At 41.4% G+C, this 18,923-nt stretch overlaps 1 protein-coding gene across 5 annotated transcripts in view; it reads right to left on the bottom strand.

Moving 5' to 3' along the window:
- The window catches only part of GLI3 (GLI family zinc finger 3), a 207,295-nt gene that overhangs the window by 90,637 nt on the left and 97,735 nt on the right, over positions 1-18,923 (bottom strand). For all 5 annotated transcript variants that reach the window (XM_032103672.1, XM_032103702.1, XM_032103692.1 and 2 more), the window contains one exon: positions 4,515-4,620. In XM_032103672.1, coding sequence (XP_031959563.1) covers positions 4,515-4,620 — 106 coding nt within the window. The remainder of the gene's footprint in view (positions 1-4,514; positions 4,621-18,923) is intronic.

Below are 18,923 nucleotides of genomic sequence, written 5' to 3' on the forward strand. Positions count from 1 at the left end.
TGTAAGCATATGGGCAGCATCAGTGCACCTTCCCTTACATTTCCCTGCTCACTCTTCCTTATGTGTAGTCCAGAGCTAAGGCAAAATGGGATGGCAACAGAAAGAGATTGAGACTAAATGGATGAATGTTTTGGAGCATGCATGATGCATCTTGTAATACATTCAGCCCTGAAACTTTAACTTTCCACTAGCCTCCTGCAGCACGTGCATTTACCACTCCAAGATGTACACAAGCCACGGCCCCAGAGCCATTCCTGATACTGCCACCTGACTGTTGTCTCCTGCCTCATCTCTGCAGGAATGCATTCCCTCTACAGCCACAGTAACAGCACCTGAAAATATCAGGATAGGTCACCTTCAAAGGCTGTCCAACTCAACTTCAAAATGAAGCAGATTGGGAAAAACCTCTTAATGCAACTTGGTTAAAGTATGGGAAAGAATGAATAACCAAGAACAGTAGCTTCCTAAATTGCTGAATTTAAATCCATCAGTAGAATTTTGCCTCTGCCTTAGGAGTTTGGGGTTTTTTTTAATTAATGAATAAAAGCTCTCATCCTGGCTAAGTCAGATTTTTAAAGTTGTGGGACTATCAAGTTGTTTACACTTGCACTGTCATAAAAACAGACAAGACACCCTTATTCTTCTTCTGTTCACTGCTAACAACTCTCCTTCCAAACAAAGACATCAAGCAACTGGAAAAGTTAGCCAACAATAAGTTTGTGATTTGGATCTTGAAGGAAAAATAGCATACTCATGGTATTAATTTAAAATAAACACCCTCATTAGAGGCATGATTTTGAATCACTGCACACCAACCAGAGAAGGCATCACACTCTAATGGATGACCTAGCAGAAGTCAAGGACTAAAACATAGACGAGCTTCAGCTCCTCCTTTATGTCATACTTTAGAAATCAATTTTGGAAATTAGGAAAGAGATGTACAAAAACAACAAAGAAAAACAAAGCAAGGAATGGGATTACTAAAGCCATGCTTCTTTCGGTTTGTTTTAATCGTATGATGATAATCACATAATTTAACCTGCAAAACTGAATTACAGTCTACTGAATTTTAACTGAATTTGAGAAAAAAATAATAAAAGGAAAGCACAAGCTCCAGCCTCAATTCTTCCATTCATCCATTGCTGCTGTAGAACAGCTTAAGTTTCATACATATTCCTGAAGTATAAACCAAATATGTACTGTAGAAATTCCAATATAACTACACGGTCCTAACAGGTTTTGGTAACACAAAGTGACACATTTCAGTACATATTCATAAGGGTTGGGGGTTATTATTGGGCTGTAATTGCAGTTGTTCTAACACCTAATAAGCCATGGCTGGAAAAACAAAGGCAGGTTAATTTGTGATTTCCTCTACTCATTCAGAGGCAAATTAAGTGTCAAACAGCGAATACAGAACATATTTCATTTTATGAGATTTTAATTTAATTCTGCACCATATCGTTGATGCCTTAATGTAGGGTGGTTTGTCTAAGAGGAAGAGCAATTTATAAACCTCTTTCAATTGAAATCTTTAATGATAGGATACGATAGCGTAATTACAGCAATGCCTGCTAGTCCTACTATACATAAGCATCTGTCAGCAATTCCATCATAAACATAAACCCTTATTTTAAAGGTTTATAACTCAAATTATAAAATTTGGCTCCAGGCTGAAATTTGGGATGCAACAGTTCTGACCATCAGCAATTAAACTATAAGAATCACACACATAAATACATATACCTTTTTAGAGCTGCAAATATGTAAGAGCCCTGTAACATCTTTAGAATTCCTGCTTTCTTTTTTCTTTTTCACTTGGTCAGTGTTCAAAATTATGTGCAGACACTGTAGACAAGTACCATGCAGGCAAGGCCCTCTTCACATTTTTTCTGCACTTGTATTATACCTAAATTAATTCCACTAAGGCTAGACAGGTTCTGGAACATATTTCTATGACCTTGGATAACTAAAATCATGCCTTTTTTAGAATTTTATTTTTAATTTATATTACATACATACATTTGAGAGTACTACAACACTGAGGAGAAAACCACTCATACAATGAAGTCATTGTGAAGCTGTAGGTAAACATTTGCATCCTGACTGGTGTTCTTGCCATTTTCTCTCAGAATTCTCAAACACCATCTCAATCCAGTTCTTTCTTCTTATTATTTTCTTTTTAATGGATGCTAGGACACCAGTTCAAGTAATGGCTCCAAATGATCTCAGGTGAACCTACGTGATACTCACACCAGGCTCTGTAAAACTTGTAAGAAAACCACTGGATGCCTGCCTCTCATGTATGTACATTAAAGTATTTTCCTGAAAACAGCAAAAATATGACAAACCTTAACATTTACAAAGATGCTGAAGTCCGACTGATTTTTTTTAAGTTGCTTAATTGCCTATTTATATTTAATTACACCAACCACAACAGCTCCAAGGGTCCTTTACAGCTCATCATTTCAATGGTCACATAAACCAAATGAGCAAAAGAATCAACAGAAGTTAATGGGAAAAAAATGGCCAATATCAAGGCTATTTTGAGTTTAAAGCTTGGGCTGATATCAGAGTGTATTTCTAAAACAGCTTCCTGGAGTCATATCACATCTGGCTAAGACCTCCTTGACTCTGCTGGGCCCTGCTGAATCACCACTTAATCAGGGAGCAGGGTTGCAGAGCACACAGCAGGGCACCTTTCCATAGAAGGAGCATGATTTTGGGGTCAGAGGGGACTACCCCTGAATGCCAAACAAGGCATGAAACAGGCACTTCCAACATCTTTTGGGCTCTTACAGAAATCCTGGCACTGAGAGCAGTGTAAACTGCTACTCCTGATTTCCCACTGTGACCCAAAGCAGGTGACAGTGGTCTACCCACCCAAAAGCTCTGCTGCGGGCATGGGGTGCCATGCTACGGACTGGGTTCATGGGACTGAGGCTTCAGAGAGGGCTCAGCTCAGCATATGCAGTCAGGCAGGGTCCCACATGGCATAGATTTCCAGAAGCCTCTTCGAAGCTGGCAAGCAGTACTGGTGTCTTGGATGATGGTCCTCTGCTGATGCAGGTTAAAACTCCCTACCCCATCTGCCCAATACAAAGAGAAAGGCAAATTCGCCACTAGCTTCAGAATGAGCATGATCATCTCCCCCAGCTCCCAAAAACAGCCATCCATGTAGAATATTGACTGCACTGCAAAATCTAGAATGACCCTGTAATGACTGTCTGAGCCTGCCACCTTCAGCTTACAACAGTATTTAGCAGAAAATTTAAGCATGTATTTGAGTGTATTTTATTATATGGTAGATTGTGGTGTAAATGATGATGCATCTGAGGAACCCTGAGGAATAAATCACAAATTTCTGTACTCTCTCTTTCTATAAATACCCACTTTTCCTCTAATGCCCAAGAAGACTGCAACACAGATTTATTACCTACCTCCAGGCAAATCTGCTCTGAAATTACAATTCAGTAATAGAAGACTGACCCAAAAAAAACTGTTAGTAAAATATCATGTGTGTACTTGGGCATGTAGTTAGGATTGTTAATATCAATTAATTCTGCTCACAGAGGAGGACTTGTTTTAAAACAACTTCATTTTTCTTCTGCATATATGTAATTACACAGCTGTAACTAATAGCCATAGAAAAGCAATCTGCCACCTAAACAACTAGCATTATTCTTCAAAGTATTACTTGCGCTTTTCTTCTTGTATTTTCTCAGTGTGAGAGGTGATTAGTAGATATGATTAAATGTGTACATCAAGCCTTTTACTGAAGTACCAAGCCCTGCTTTTCGGCTCCATTTTAAATGGTATTTAGCAGTTTTCTGGACACATCTACTGGTTTATTCTGCAGTGCTGATAGCCATCTCCCCATACGGAGTAAGATAAAATTTATTTCTACAGGATTTCACCACTACCACCCTTTTCTAATGCATGTTATCACTGGTATTCATTTCTTTTATCTTTGTGTAAACCATGTGCTCTATCACATTTGCCATTTTGTTTGGGTGACATTCCCATCAATCAACCGATTGCCTTTATGTGCACACAACAGGGACTAAGAAAATTTACCAAAAATTTCATTATGCTTCATAGCAGTCACCAGGGAAAAAAACAACCTTTTTGGTTGTTTTGTAAACAAATCTTTGGCATGAAAGGAAATTTCAGCTATGAAGAATACCAAGCTTAATACAGATTAAATACATGTTTATCTGGCTGTATTTCACAGGGCTCAGCACTTTTTAATTTAGTCTTTATAGAATGACATAATACAGAATAAATGTCAGTAAAACACACAGGTAACCCTTGCCAGCTACCTATTATAACAGGAATACTCAAGCACCAGCATGGGTTTTGCTTTATGAACAGATAGCCACAATGCTTTCCAAAAGTAAATCTCGTACTCCGGCAAGACTGGAAACGTGCTCCAGGTGCATGGTTTCAAGCATTGCAAAGAGTCGTGTATTTGTCCATTCTTTCAGGAAGCAAGGGGAACATTGAATACTCACACATGCAGAGGAGGAATGGGAGATGGTTCATAATGGTAGCGTCCCTCATGATGTCTCGCATCAACTGGTACAGGAGGGTGGAATGCTGGAAAGAGGTGAGGTGGATCTGAAAAAACAAGCGAGGTTCCCAGATCTGAGTATCTCCAATGACTCTTTAAAAACAACATTCATAAACACAGAACAGATACTAAAAAGCATGTGTTAACAGTGCTACAATTTAGGGGTCACAATCTCCTTCCATGCTCTTGTCAGTCAGGTCTGTCTGAGAGGAGAATTTGGCCCACAGTGTTTGCATGAATATGTATTTACTAATTTTAATATTCTCTTTTTATAGCTTTAATGGAAAGGGGTGTAAAAAAAGTCTTTAATAAATAATTATGTGTCCATATGTGAAGCATCAGATCAAAAGGACCATCAAGGCTTTCATAAGCATTCCTGATTTATTTATTTAGTATTAAAACAAGAAAAAAAATCATCCCAGGACAAAAAGCCTAAGCAGAGAATACAATGCAGTAAAAAAGTATACCCTCAGAGATATACACACAATCCTAAGAGCAGAAAGCCAAACTGAAGTGACATGCTGAGAAATGTAAGTAAAACTGGAGTAAATCAGACAACAATGTTTGAAGAGAAATGCGACTGGGAAAGGCCATATTGGAGATGTTTAACTGCACCACACCAATGGCTGGACCTGGAGAAATGTCAGAGGGACTCATTTCATACCCAGCTCTTGAAAAGGAAGGGTGCTTTCCTTGTCCCCGTGACTGGAGACCCAGGGACTCATGGCTGCATTAAGCTCTCCTGCTCTATCTTCTCCATGGCTTTTACAGGATAGGGGATTTTGCAGCTGTCAGAACTCCTGTTCCCTGCTGTTTCTGGAGAGCCTTGGAGACAGGCTGACAAAAGGGGGAATGCACCCCCGATACCCCCATGGGCTCTGCCCTGAGGCGTCAGACACCAGCCTGCCCTCTCCACTGCTTCTGCAGCCAGACTGCCTCCCAGCTTTGACTGGCACAGTTCACACAGACCACAGCTCTCCCCACCAGCACACCGGTGAAATCTGTGTGCCTCAAAATGTGACACGCTGTTCACCACTGCCTCCCAAATGAGATGTTAAGTACCTCCAGCAGCATGAAACAAACTGATCCTGCACAATCATTACCCAATTGCCACTATGGGTGATGTCATGTGTTTATCTGTCGTCAAAAGCTCAGAAGTACAGACATTAGGTCATGTCATGGATTTGCTAAAATGTTTCCAGAAAAAAAGAAAAACTCAATCATGCACTGGCAGTAAAACTAATTCTATTCCAGTTTTGCCCACCAACTCTTGAAGGTATCTTTTCTTTTTATTTCCTGCCTTTCCTATTCAGCAAAATGTAAACGTCCTCTTAGATTATATTACTTGTGAAAGCATTTCCCTGGTTCCAACTAGAGATGGTCCAAAAAAAAAAAGTATTTTTCCTCATCATATTTGTAAAAAGTTGGGTTGCTTTATTATTGATTTTGAAGTAGGAGAAGAACAAGAGGAACAAACCTCATTGCCCTGAAGGAATACACACAGGGGAAGAACAGGAAATAATTTCTGAGGAAATATTCCCAGTATTTCAAGAAAGTCTGGAAACATCTGACACAGACTGCCCAGTTACATGGCTTGATTTTGTTAAAGGACACAAGCATGTGATTAGCCACAGCACATTTCAGCCATATACTGACTTAGGCACCATAAATGAAAAATAATTGTGGCTTATGATGCAAGCTGGGATCTCAAACTCATGGTATTTTTAAATATGGTTCTGCTGCACCAACTGGACCTTGGCATACAATCTGTTATGAGCTTCAGTCCCCATGGTAAGCATTCATGGTCTTCAGTGGAGGTAAAAAATAGGTCACAGATGATCAGGAACACAATGTCATTGTCTGAGTGGAGGATGCTTGCTGCCACCTCTTGAAACATTCCTCAGCAGACACCAAGACAAAGGGGAAAAGGGGCATGGGAAGTGTATTTTAGCACATCTCCCTGCCTGCCCTCTTCCCTGCTAAACTGGTATTTGACTACAGCAGCATAAGCCAAAGGGAGGAGGTTTCCAAGCAGATGTCTGGCATTTTACAATACAACGTCTGCCATCAGTTTTTCAGAAAAAAAGGAAGTCACTCACACCCTCATGGATGCACAGGCAAATCCTTCTCTGCCCTATGTGTCTCCTTCCAGGAGTGAGTCTGGAGAGCACAGGTAAGACCATAGAGATTTTGCTACCCGTATTCATGTCAGATAGGATGTGGTTCACCCAGCCACAGACATGAAATCCCACTAAGGACGCCAAGCCTCCTCACTGTCCCACCCTCACCCAGCCTAAACGCCCACCCATTAAAGCAGTACTAGTAATTATGTGGTGAAATACCATTTGACCCTCCTCAAGGTATAATTTACTTTCCCCTATCTGAGAAATGGAAACTTAGTATTAAACAATGCAAAAAAGGTATTCTTCTCTGCGGGGCTTATGCAGTGCAGATTATCAACAAGTTTTATTTACGCATGGGCTATAAATCTCCGAGAACATCTTTCTGAGTCCTCTCACATTAAGCTCCTTTGTATATCTTGGTTGCATCTTGTTTGTAGTTTCCATCTGGGAAACAGCCGTACTCCATCACGGCACAGGGAGCTGTCTCCGTCAGCCCTGAGCCGACCGGAGCAGAGCTGCATATCAAACCCCAACACAATTATCCATCTCACAGTTTATTATTTACACATGAGCAATACAGCTGGTGAACATCATAACTCAAGTGTATGTGTAATAAGTTACTACACTGTAGCCATCTCTTGTTGCAACCCTTAAGAAAAACCACATGATGACTTTTCCAAAGCCAGGCTAAAACTGCTGAAGCAAAATAAAGTGCCACTAAACCTGGCTACCTCCTATTTATCATACAATTTCCTGACTGATGGTTCCACAAACCAGCTGCTAAGTGCTGTGTACTCTACTGTCAGCAGACTAACATGCTAAATGGGAGACAGGGAAAATAATGTACAGAATTATAGAACTGGCGGAGTCAATTTTACAGATGGAAATCAAATCTTGCCGTGTTTTGGTCAGCCCTCAGCACAAAAGTAGTAAATTCTACACGCTTGGGGGCCCAAGACCACTCCACTTTGAAAAGTACTGAATATTTATATGGAAAGACTCTGAGATCAATCAGAGAGCTGCCAAAGCACCCATTGTCCAGGGCTTCACTTGGAATTCAATTGAAATGGCATAAAATGTAATCAGTTGACGAGTATTTATATGAGAATAGATAACAATAAGTTTACAAAGCAGTAACTGAGGCTGTAGCCAGTTTCACACTGACTTTTCATATCCCACCCAATAACTATTTCATTAAAGGCACCATCAGAATATTAATGGCACATTCTGCCATGATTATTTATACTGTAGGTAAGTAAAGAATGAGGGAGACCAGTCAGACTAGAATTGAATCTGAACCAATCTGACTCATGGTTATTTGTGTGAGATGCCTTACCTATCTAGCAAACCAGGAGAAAAGCTCAATGTAAAAGACAGGATACCTGCTCTGTGTTTTCATTCATTCATTTAAAATGTGAGGAACAAAACTCTCACCTTTAGAAAGGAGAAACTCCTCTCACCAAAACAAATCGACAAAATCTAACTTCCTATTCTGCTAGGAAATTACTTATCTTAAAAATCTTTAAAATTCTGGCTAAGATGCAAACTTACACAGAGTATGCCAGGCACTTTTCTTACAGACATCCAAATGCAACTGCGAATTCCTGGGCCAATGACATCCTTGCAGAGACTCTCTGATGTAAGTGTACAGTACACAGACAGATGCTGGTTGAGAACTCGCAGCCCTCCATTTCAACTCAGTAGAAGTACCTGATTCTGTGCATAAATTCCACTGTTTCCAAGAATTTGTAAGGACACACCAAAGCACTGGAACACCTTGCTCACACATTGCTGAATTTGGTAGCTGTTGCTTCCTTCTGAAATCTCTGCTGCCTACTACTGTAAGCTTCCTTCAGATGCTCTACTGTGTCCTGCACAGCCAGCGGGGTCTCCTTAAAACAAAGTGGGAGTCACTACTGCCTCAAATGCTACAAACTCATCAATTTTATCACAGTGAGATTTTCTGGAAAATATGTCAATTTATGCTGACTTTCTGTTGTGTAAAACCTGCCTTTTTATTTCTCCTTCAAGAATCATTCTTACCTTCTTAAAAAAGTGAATAGGATCATCTCTCTCCAATTACAATCATTCCCATAGAGGAAAAAAGAAGACTTACTCTTGTTCTCTGAAAGTTGACAACCTAGTCTCTGCTGCAGCATCAAGGGAAAGAAACTGGGAGAAAGGACAGGTATGTATGATCCTTGATGCTGAACAGCAAACCTGAATTGAAGTCTGATGAGATGCAATTCACAGCAAGACTTGTTGGAAAGGGGGATGATGCCAGCTGGCTCAAAGGTGCTGTGCAACACCTTGAGACGATAGCAGAGTGGTTAGGCTGCTACGAAGGTCACTGAAGTTAATGATAACTTTTCTGTACACTCTGTAGTCTCCCAAATAAGCCTTACTTAGGGGATCACTACATTTGGAAAGTTCAGCTGCGATGGTGATGCTAGTAAAACACTGCCCTCAGCTAGCTGACTTGTTTAAGCACCTTGTGATTCCTGCCAAATGATTGAGGGAGATGGCTGCCGAAATGACAGGCTGCATTTTTGACCACATCAGGAATACATCTGCTACCGTAGAAGATGCCTGCACTGGCTTGAACTCACCCAGTGTGGCCCCAATATCTGCACCTGTGTCGCAAGGTCAGGGCCAAGAAAACAGAGGTCTCAAGCCCAACACAGGAAGCCCTTGTTATGCTTCAGCACATTTGTCCTTAGGACAATCAGCTCACCAAATTACATGTCAGAGCTGAACCAGGTGCAAACTTCTATCTCAGATATAACTTCATTTGAGGTGAAGTCTCCTTCCTGCTTAAATCCATTATAGTCTTGAGGATGAACTTGACAGTACCAAGCTTTCACACCAGATGTAACAGACACAGTATGATGCAAAATATAGCCTTCCTGTTAATGTCTTTTCAATATGCAGGAGAGTTTTGAAGAGTCTGCCAGCAAATTTCTACACTTCCTTTGGTTCACAAGCTGATCACCAGATGAGAATTTTCTAATATCCAGCTTTGCAGAGTCCCTAAGGGCATCACTGTTTCTTCACGTACATTTGCTTCAACTGATCTGAACTTAATGGCATTGCCAGGTTTTATGGTAAGAATTAGGTTCTTAGTTGCCAAGCAAAGATCTTATTTTGGATTTCTTTTTAATTACAGCTTGCATTAGGGCTCAATAAGACCACATGTTGTCTCTGAGGGTTTTTTTAGTTCTCTTTCAATAAGGGGTGATTTATGTTTCCTATGTCTGCTTATACAGAGGCTTTACTCAGGAAGAAAAAATGACTGAGCCACAGCTACACGTTAATGCATGCACTTAACTTTGTGCACTTTGAAGAGTCTCCCTATGGTGACTGGGGCTGCTGCTTCAAGCATGGCTGGTTGCCATCTGAAGCACTGCTTGTTTGCAGGCTGATCCGCTGCCGTGCTACAGCCAGTTATCTCAGGACGGTTTTCCAGGCGTCTGTGTGCGCATGCACGCACACACTTCCAATGTGGCAACAGTCACGTTGACATGGACACAGCTAACTCACCATCTGACTTCTCAGAGAAGGGGATTCTAAACAGGAAAAAGGCAAAGCCATGGCAAAGCTGGAAAAAAAGTCAAATAATTGTATAAAGCCAAAAAATAGACAGAAGGAAACTGAGGAAAAGAACTTTTAAGGGGCAAGTTCTCCCCATTTCAGTAGCACTAAATATTAATTGAGATAACATACAGTAGATGTAACACATTCAGAGAATAGACAATTTTCCATTGGATTGCTTCCCTTCCATGTGTCTGTGTGTTATAATGATGATCAGACTTCCCCTCTCTACCCTCTGCTGGTGCTCACAGAGCCTGTGTACTGATCTTAAAAAATAAACCACAGGAGTTCCAAGCCAAATCTCACAAACTAGAGCACACCTCCAGCTCTTGTTATGGCTGAAAAATAATTTCTATCTTTGCAAAAACAAAAATTAAGACTTTGGAGCATCTTAGATTCCTGCCATCCATTTTAATACTTTCAGTTTGTAAACCTAAACACCTTGTGGGAACATGTTTTATTGTTAGCACAACAACCATCATGCCAAACACTTGAGGGAGGAGCTGGAATAAAAGTTGCTGGAACTGATTTCATCAGCTGGCCCTGAGAGGTGTTTTTATATGCCAGATTTGCTGCAGGTATTGGCTAAATAGCTGCTGGATTGATTTCAGTTTGAACACTTTATTATTCCTTCCAGTCAATGCAACTCTGCTGTCTAAGGAGCCGGACTGCCTTCTGGAATACTAACTAAACTTTCTCAAGTCCATTCAACAGACTCCAGTGCTTGCTGCCATTTGCTCATCTGGAAAAAAAAAAAAAATATACATATATATAGTAAGAGACAGACTCCCAGGGTAATAAATATATTGCATGTCCAAACACCTTGAAGAGAAGTCTCCAATTCTTTCAGAACATAAATTATGATTCATCACAGCCCAGTGATTTGCAAATAACTGTTTCCACTGGGATGGATGCACTGGTAAGCAAAGAAAGAACTCCTTGCGCTGCTCTGATCAATGAGCTCTGATCAATGCTCAGCCATGAACTTGCCTGGTGAGTGGGGTGGGAAAAGCACTGCTGCCCCACAACCATCTTGGGGACATACATTTTTAGAGCAGAAAAGCCAAGTCACTCCATCAGCCCAGCTTTCCCAAGAACAAACAGCAGACTGGGGGAAATGCATCAGGAAATGCCTTCCACCCAAGAAACACTGGCTGCTTCATCCTATAAGCAACCTTAGAAAACCTTCATGGAGAGGAGCACAACTGCATATATCCAGCATCTGTACATTGGCCCATGATCTCAGGATAAGAGGATGACGATGTCTTGGCTTTACCATCCCATTACTCGGAGGTGTAATTGTTTCATCTAAAACAGCTGGCTCTCGGTACAGCACAGCTCATCTTTTTCATAACCTCTGGATCGCATGCAGCATTTCTTAAAAAACTTAATAATGTGGTTTCTGCAAGAATACGACAAATTACCCTCTGCCAGGAAGCTGTCAAAAGAGATCCCTCCCTCTTCTACCTCCAAAGGACCCGCAGTAAAAAAATAATTCGGCTTCTGCCTTGCAACACAGTTGCCGTCTTGCTGTTCCTGCCCCTAACTTCTCATGCCACCATGCATCAGTGCAGCCTTCACCACTTCAAATTCCATCCCTAAAAATTATGAAAATCAAATGAGCAACCATGTTTAACTCTCAAGAATCCCAGGCATGTGGTTTCACCCAGTTGCTCTGGAATGCTTCCCACCTTTGATTACACATGTGTATGAAGGATCACATCCTCAGCATTTCCTCCTCTGCAAGCAGCAAGTAACTAGATCCATAACCACAATATATACAAAAATAATTTGCACCTATCTACCTGTTCATATCCATTTCTGTAGCACACTGAACATTCCAGTGAATGAAGATGAGCTACAAAGTGGAAACTGAGGAAATGAAAAGATTACAAACAAAATAAATCCTGATCCACACTGGAGAGAACTAAAGAAGAAGTCTCACAGCAAGGCTTTCAACTCTAAAGAACTTCTAAGCAGAAGTTTAACATGGACTTCCTGAACAGTAGGAAGGAGCTGCTGCCACAGATCAGCTTGGTTATTCCCTAATGCTCAACACAGCTCAAAGAAGGCATCTGAATGCCCTGCTATCAGCTGCACACATTAACTTAGCAATGACAAATATCTGTGAGAAGCAAAGGTAAATGTGGCTAAGGAGAGGCAGCAGAAAGCTGGAAACAAGGGTGAGGGGGGGCAACTAGAAATATCCATGTATTGCTGCTGATTTGATGTGGGAACAAATAAAGACAAGCTGGGTAATTCAACAAGCTTTGGTGACATTCTTAGAAGTTTGTAAGACGCAGTGAGTCAGTCTGCAAACAATGGTTTGGAGACTTGTGTGCTCTTCTGTGTAGCAGAATCAAGTTTAAAAGCTATTTGAAAGGCCAAACCTCTAACAGTTTGGTATCAGTATAGCACAGTAAAAATCACTGTAGCTAAACAGATTTTCATCAGCTGAAGGTGTGAAAGACTTGGAAATAGGTTATACTTGGCAGGTTTGATTAGTATTTTATGGCATGATAGGAAGTAGAGAGGAAAATGTATAATTAGATCAATTATGTCTATTTTTAGGTATTAAAACTGCTCAGATTCTATGGGATGCACCAACAGATGAACACTTTGAGAGATTTCTTTTTCCCTGCTGTTCAACCTGATTTTTAAAAATTTCATCCAAATATTCATAATTATTTAGCTTCTCTCTGGATCATCCTTAGCAATTACTCTCCTTCTGTGGTGTTGACATTCTTCAAGCTCTTGCAGATGAGCAGATAGTTATTACATGTGCTGTCAGGCCACTTGATAATATACATTTATTGCAACATTTAATCTCTCTGTCCATATTCTAAATTTATCACAGTCACTTGTTTCTGCTTTCTGTGTTTCTTCCAGCTTGGGTTGTCATCCCTGCACTCTTGGGCATCAGGTTCTCATGCAGGCTGACACTGTTTAGGAGGAGGCAGCCTTAGAAATACATAATAAAAATAAGCTATTTCTGCAAATTTCCCTTTACAGCAGGGGCATGTATTTCTTACACAGTGTCTCAAAACCATTATCTTTCATTTTTCCACTCTGAGACAATGCATTCATTATGTGGCAGTGACCTTACCTACCATTTCTAGGAGACTGCTGGTGCAATGGACACGGCTCAAGCCAAATAAAGTCAACACAAGCTGGCTCTTGGTTATTACTTCTTGATATTTCTAAATACTTGACTTTAAGCTGTTTTCTTCCTCCATGCTTTCTCATCTTCCCTCAGATTCTTAGAGAGCTTTTCCTCTGTATTTCATTTTTATGCTGGTTACTTTTTGTTTCAGATCATTACTGGAGATGGAAAGCACAGTGAGTTCCCTTAATTTGCCCTATTGACACTTATTCTAAGTGCTCACTCAGCCTATTTTTGAGAATGTCATATTGTCAATATTCCAATCAATCTTAGTTACTTTTACAAGCCAAAATTTGAAGAAAGTATTTTTAACACAAAGGGCCATAGTTAAATTATGTCACTTCCCTGGGCCTCAGCCTGGTCACTGTTAACACAGAGATACCCTTTCTGAGACACTCTAAACCTCTTCATGGAAAAGTCCCAATAAAGAGCTAAAATTTTATTAATTCCCCATTACTTCTTTAATTCATTAAAAAGAGTAGCACAATTGCCTGAAACTTCTTGTTCTTTCCTAATCTCTCTCGGCTTTTTTTCACCATCTTTTATTAAGTTCATTTTTTTCTTTAGACAACTTTTCTGTTTCCCACTACTCAAAAACAGGATGACAGTATCAGCTTTAGATATAGCTACACTTTTTTTTTTTTTAGGATTTTTGTTAGGATTTAGGATCCCCCCAATTCCTCTTCCCCACCAAAGGGCATTTTCTTTATGGGAAAGTATGGAAGTTCATCATAAACTCTTTTCAACACTTTCATCCTCTCTCTTGCTCTCTGCAGATGTAGTGGCAGGATCTGATGTATACTTCTCTTGCTTTGGGAACTAAATGCTGCTTACCCAAAGTGGCCAACCCTTTACATCAACCACTTAACGCTGGCACTGCTGCTGAAAAACAGGAAGAAGGGCACATATGTCTGAGCACACTTATTTAAAAGCACAAATCAAAAATGGACAACCTCAGCTTAATTAACACTTATGGTCCCTACACCCTGTGAGGACAGCCCCAGTTCAGTAGAGTCCACATCAGAGGTGCAGAGCAGGGACACACAGCTGCAGAGGGCACCTGGCTGCAGAACCAGCTGCAGCATCTCCTGAGGTCTTTTGCCTGCACTGTCCTACTGACACCAACATCATTGCCAGGACTCATGGGTAGGTCCAGCCTCACCAGTGAGGAAAAACACTCCCACTAATGAGATAAAAGGAATATTGGAAGAACGGAGACCCAAACAGGCAGAAGCATATAAACGCAATAGCGGGCAAAGCAACCCATGGCATTAGCAAAGACTTTTCTGCATAGCAACAGCCCAAAAGCAAAGTCTTCAGGGCAGTTTCTATCTTTACATCCCCTGTCTACAGTGCCTACCACAACAGGGAACCAGTCTCTGACTGAGCTTTCTGGGACTATCATAGGTGAGTATAACTGTATAGCTTTCTCCAGCCTCCAGTCCAGGCAGACCAGGAAAAAAGTTACATGATCTGCCTGTGCACAGCCATGTTCTTCAGCTTGGTGATAGAGGGACAAGACAGGATAAAATGTAGAATTGGGTGGAGCACAAACCCACAAATATGAGAGAAGAGGGAAAGGACTGTTCTGCCCACTCAAATGGGTAAGGGGGCACTAAAGTGGAAGTTGATTTTCATTCCTCTCTACATCCTAGAGGGGAAGCCAGGGGTGCTACAAGGAGACATAAGGAACCAGAACAGAGGAAAGATGGCCAAATGAGGACAAGGCACACCATTCCCTGCCACAGCCAAGTGACACAGGAGGCTATGGACACAGGAGGTTTGAATGGCCCCAAGGGGAAAGTCACAGTAAAAAAGTGGAGTAAGGATCTGAAAGTGTTGAAACCATAAGACCAAGGAATTCCTCAATTGAAAATTTTGTGAAATTGACAGAGGGGCAAAAGGATAGGAAAGTCACCTGTCAAGTTCTTACATTAACCCCTGGGCACCTGCTTTTGGTCATTGTTTAGAAAGGACACCAGGCATGCCAATAGGGTCCCTTTTACTCTGCACACTCCTGGTGGGTTCCCCAAGGCCAAGATGGCTGCAAACCCCTTTCTCTGACACTTAGCCAGTGCATCACCAAGGGCAGTGCCAGAGCTGCAGGATATCAGCTCTGTGGCATAGTCACAAAGACAGCCCCAGCCTGTAAAAGCCCATCTTTCAGCTGTAGGTTTGCATATGACACTGCATAAGAGGTGGTGGTAAAAGTAACTTAAGATGTCTGTCTCCTGTCCACCAAGACACAGTCCTCTCTTCCACGTTTCTGTGCAGAGTTCAGATGCAATCAGACTATAGGAAAACAGGGGACTTCATTTACACTTCAGCAGAAGAAGGGAAGACAGTTTTCTTCAGTCCCGCCCTCTGGCAATCTTGGACCTTTTCCAATGCATTAAGCATCAGTTTCCCGCCAGTGAAGTGTTTGATGCTCTATTAAATGCAGTGGCAGTGAGAGAGGTATAGTAACCCTCCATATGGAAAAGCCATTTGACACAAAGGTTGGAGGTCAAAAGTTTAAATGTTCATGACAGAGACCACAACAGTCCTTTTCTGGTCAATAACATCAAAGGATTTGCCAGCTCTTAATGCTACTATTGTCGCTTGTTTGGATCCCATTGAAATTCTAGCATATTTATTGCACTCCGGGAGCATAAAGACTTTTTGTTTGTTTTCATCTCTATGCTGAACCCAAAGAGTCTGAAGTGTTGCGACTCCCCTTGCTCCCAAGGAGAATGAGCAGAGAAACAATGCCAGAGGATGTGACATTGTAGTCCCAACCAACGTGGTGCTTTCTTCCCCGCCAAAAAATATAAATGATGGATGGAAACATATGGTCTCTATTGGACAAGGCTGGAAATCTCTACTCCTGAAGTCCCCACATGCCCGGTTTTAATTGTTTTGTGCTATGACAGGGGGTGAAAAGCACTCCCCATCATCAAGGTCTCTGTTTTGCCAGTCATTGTTGAGAAATGTTGTGCTGCAGTTGACTAACGCTCCCATCAGGCACAACTGTGGCAGAGCCAGGAGCAGCAGTGAGGTTCTCTGAGACAAACTGAAATGCCTTAACCACAGAGAGTTTCACTTCACACAGCCCTCCTTTGCTCTCTGAACTTCTGCTTGCGGTTAGGCAGAAACTTACTGCCAGAGCTCTGCAGAGCATGTTCCAGGCATTGTATCGCCATCAATACCTCATGCCTTGCCAGGAGCGGGATCCGAGTTCATTTGTTCCTACCTTCCTCAGATTCCTGTTCTCCTCTCCACAATGAGGATTAGCAGTTTAAGTTATGTTGCTGACCTCCATGTGGCTAGGCAGAAACAGATGTCTGCGCACTCGGGCACGATCTTATTTCAAAGTGGGGACTCTGGGTTACTAATGACGTTATAAAGGCAATAGCATATGTTGGCTCTCAACAGTCCATTGTCTAATTGGGATGGTTTTAATCAAATATGAATGTACCCAACTTTTCTCAGCTAATGAATAAATCCCCCTTTTAAATAATGACAGCAATTTTGAGCTCTCCATTGAGGCAGCATCCTGAGGAATGCCTACATGAGCAGCAGTCATCACTAAAGGCCTGTAAGAAGCTGCAGCAACATCCGCTGCAGCCCAGTTTGTTTAAACAGTTCCTAACTGCCCTTCCCAGAGGTAAGCTGCAGCCAAATTGTTTTCCTTCATTTCACAAACCAGATATGTGCAGCTTATGTGAACAGCCCTAAAGTTTACTTTAGTCTCTGTTTAAATACCTTCTACCACATATTTCAAACAAACAGTTCACTTCATTAGAAAGGCAAACAGTGTAGCCACAGAATACGAGCACTTGAGGAGAACCACACCGGGCAGAGAAATCCTCTGCCCCTGTGTAAACACCGCCTGCTCTGCAGCTCCGGGCAGCATCCGCCTGCAATGCCACTTCAAAAGCCTTTTCACAAATACTTCACATGACTGTTTGCAAGTAAATGATAACCTGAGGAGATTATCTGCAGGGCTGAGAGCCCTGATGACTATCACTACCGCTGCACAGGCAGAGAAAGAAAAGCCAAAACACTTGCTGCCAGCCGTGGTGAGTTATGAAACTGTAATAAACTCGGTGGCAAACCAGTAACATCAGCTAAACCTGTTAAACTGGAAAAGCGGTGCTGCTTTGGTAGCCTGCCCTGGTGTATTTGGCTACACAAAGGGCAGCAAGTTTTACCCTTAGCAATGAAAAGGTTATTGCACCTCCATCGTTTTTTAACTGAGTTGTTAAACTGGCACACATCAAAGAGCTGTACAAAAGACTGAGAAAACTGCATAGCCAAAAAATCACCAGATAAAGCACTAAGCTAATTCCTTCTGGACAAAATACACATGGCAATTCAAATGCCTCAGGAGAACACAGCTGGGATATAAGAGAAATATATATACCCCAGAAACAAGTACGGAAGGTGAAGGGAGAAAAAAGACAACTGGACACAGAGAGGAGAGGCAATGGAAGGCAGCCAGTGCTAGGAGTCTCCTCTCCCCGCTCTCCCCTTCTCACACCCATGTGATTCCTGGGGACACTCACTGCTGAGCTGGGAATGCACCTTCAAGAGACAAACAAAGTTTAGAACTGTTTTATGCCAGCTGAAGAATTTTAAATTAAATAATGTCATTTGTGCATTTGAGGGGAAGGACACAAAGCAGCTTGCTACAAGTAAGGGCACTTTCGCTGTGTTCATCAGTACTGTCATCATCAGAGTGATCACAGCAAGCTACAAGGATGGCATCTCTGTGTCAGTCATAAGGCACAGAACCCCAGTAAGCCCAAAACTTTCCCATAACATTCAAAAATAAATTATCAACTATCCATATGCTCTAAAATAAATTGTCAGGCAAAAAAGAAACAACCAAAAATCTAAATATCCTTCAGAAAGTTTGCAAACAGGGACACACTACACCTGGCTGTACGGTGAGGGCTCACAAGCTGTGAGAGCGCTGAAGTTACTCCAACTATCATATTAAGAGGAGAGGAACAGATAACATTTTTATTAGGGGACATCAAGTCTCATCAAATACGGACATGAAGGTTAGGACACCTCAGCAACTGTAACTGTAACCCTGCAGTGACCCAAAACATACTTTTCAGTTATTTCCATTCTCAGGGCAAAATTAAGTCCCACTAAGTCAGAATTGTTTTATCATTAATTTCAGCAGTCAGCATAGCCAGCTCTTGTGATTTTATCATCTTATTTTTCTTTTCAGTGTTTTATTTTTTTCAAAGCTCCAGTATTTTCAGACATGTCACTAAGTAAGAATCTCAGCTTTCATTTAAGAGGAAAAAAACCCCAAAAACCAACCAAAAACCACACATATGTTTCCAGCTGTTATGGTTGCAGAGAAAAGCTGGAAAATGAGAAACCTCCAGGTTCCATAACATGAGAGCAAATAAAAAGATCCAAAAAAACACATACATGAGCAAGTATGTAGGTGCAGAGAGGATCTTGCAGTTGG

The sequence above is a fragment of the Corvus moneduloides genome, chromosome 1 (genome assembly GCF_009650955.1).
Source record: "Corvus moneduloides isolate bCorMon1 chromosome 1, bCorMon1.pri, whole genome shotgun sequence".
Lineage (NCBI taxonomy): Eukaryota > Metazoa > Chordata > Aves > Passeriformes > Corvidae > Corvus > Corvus moneduloides.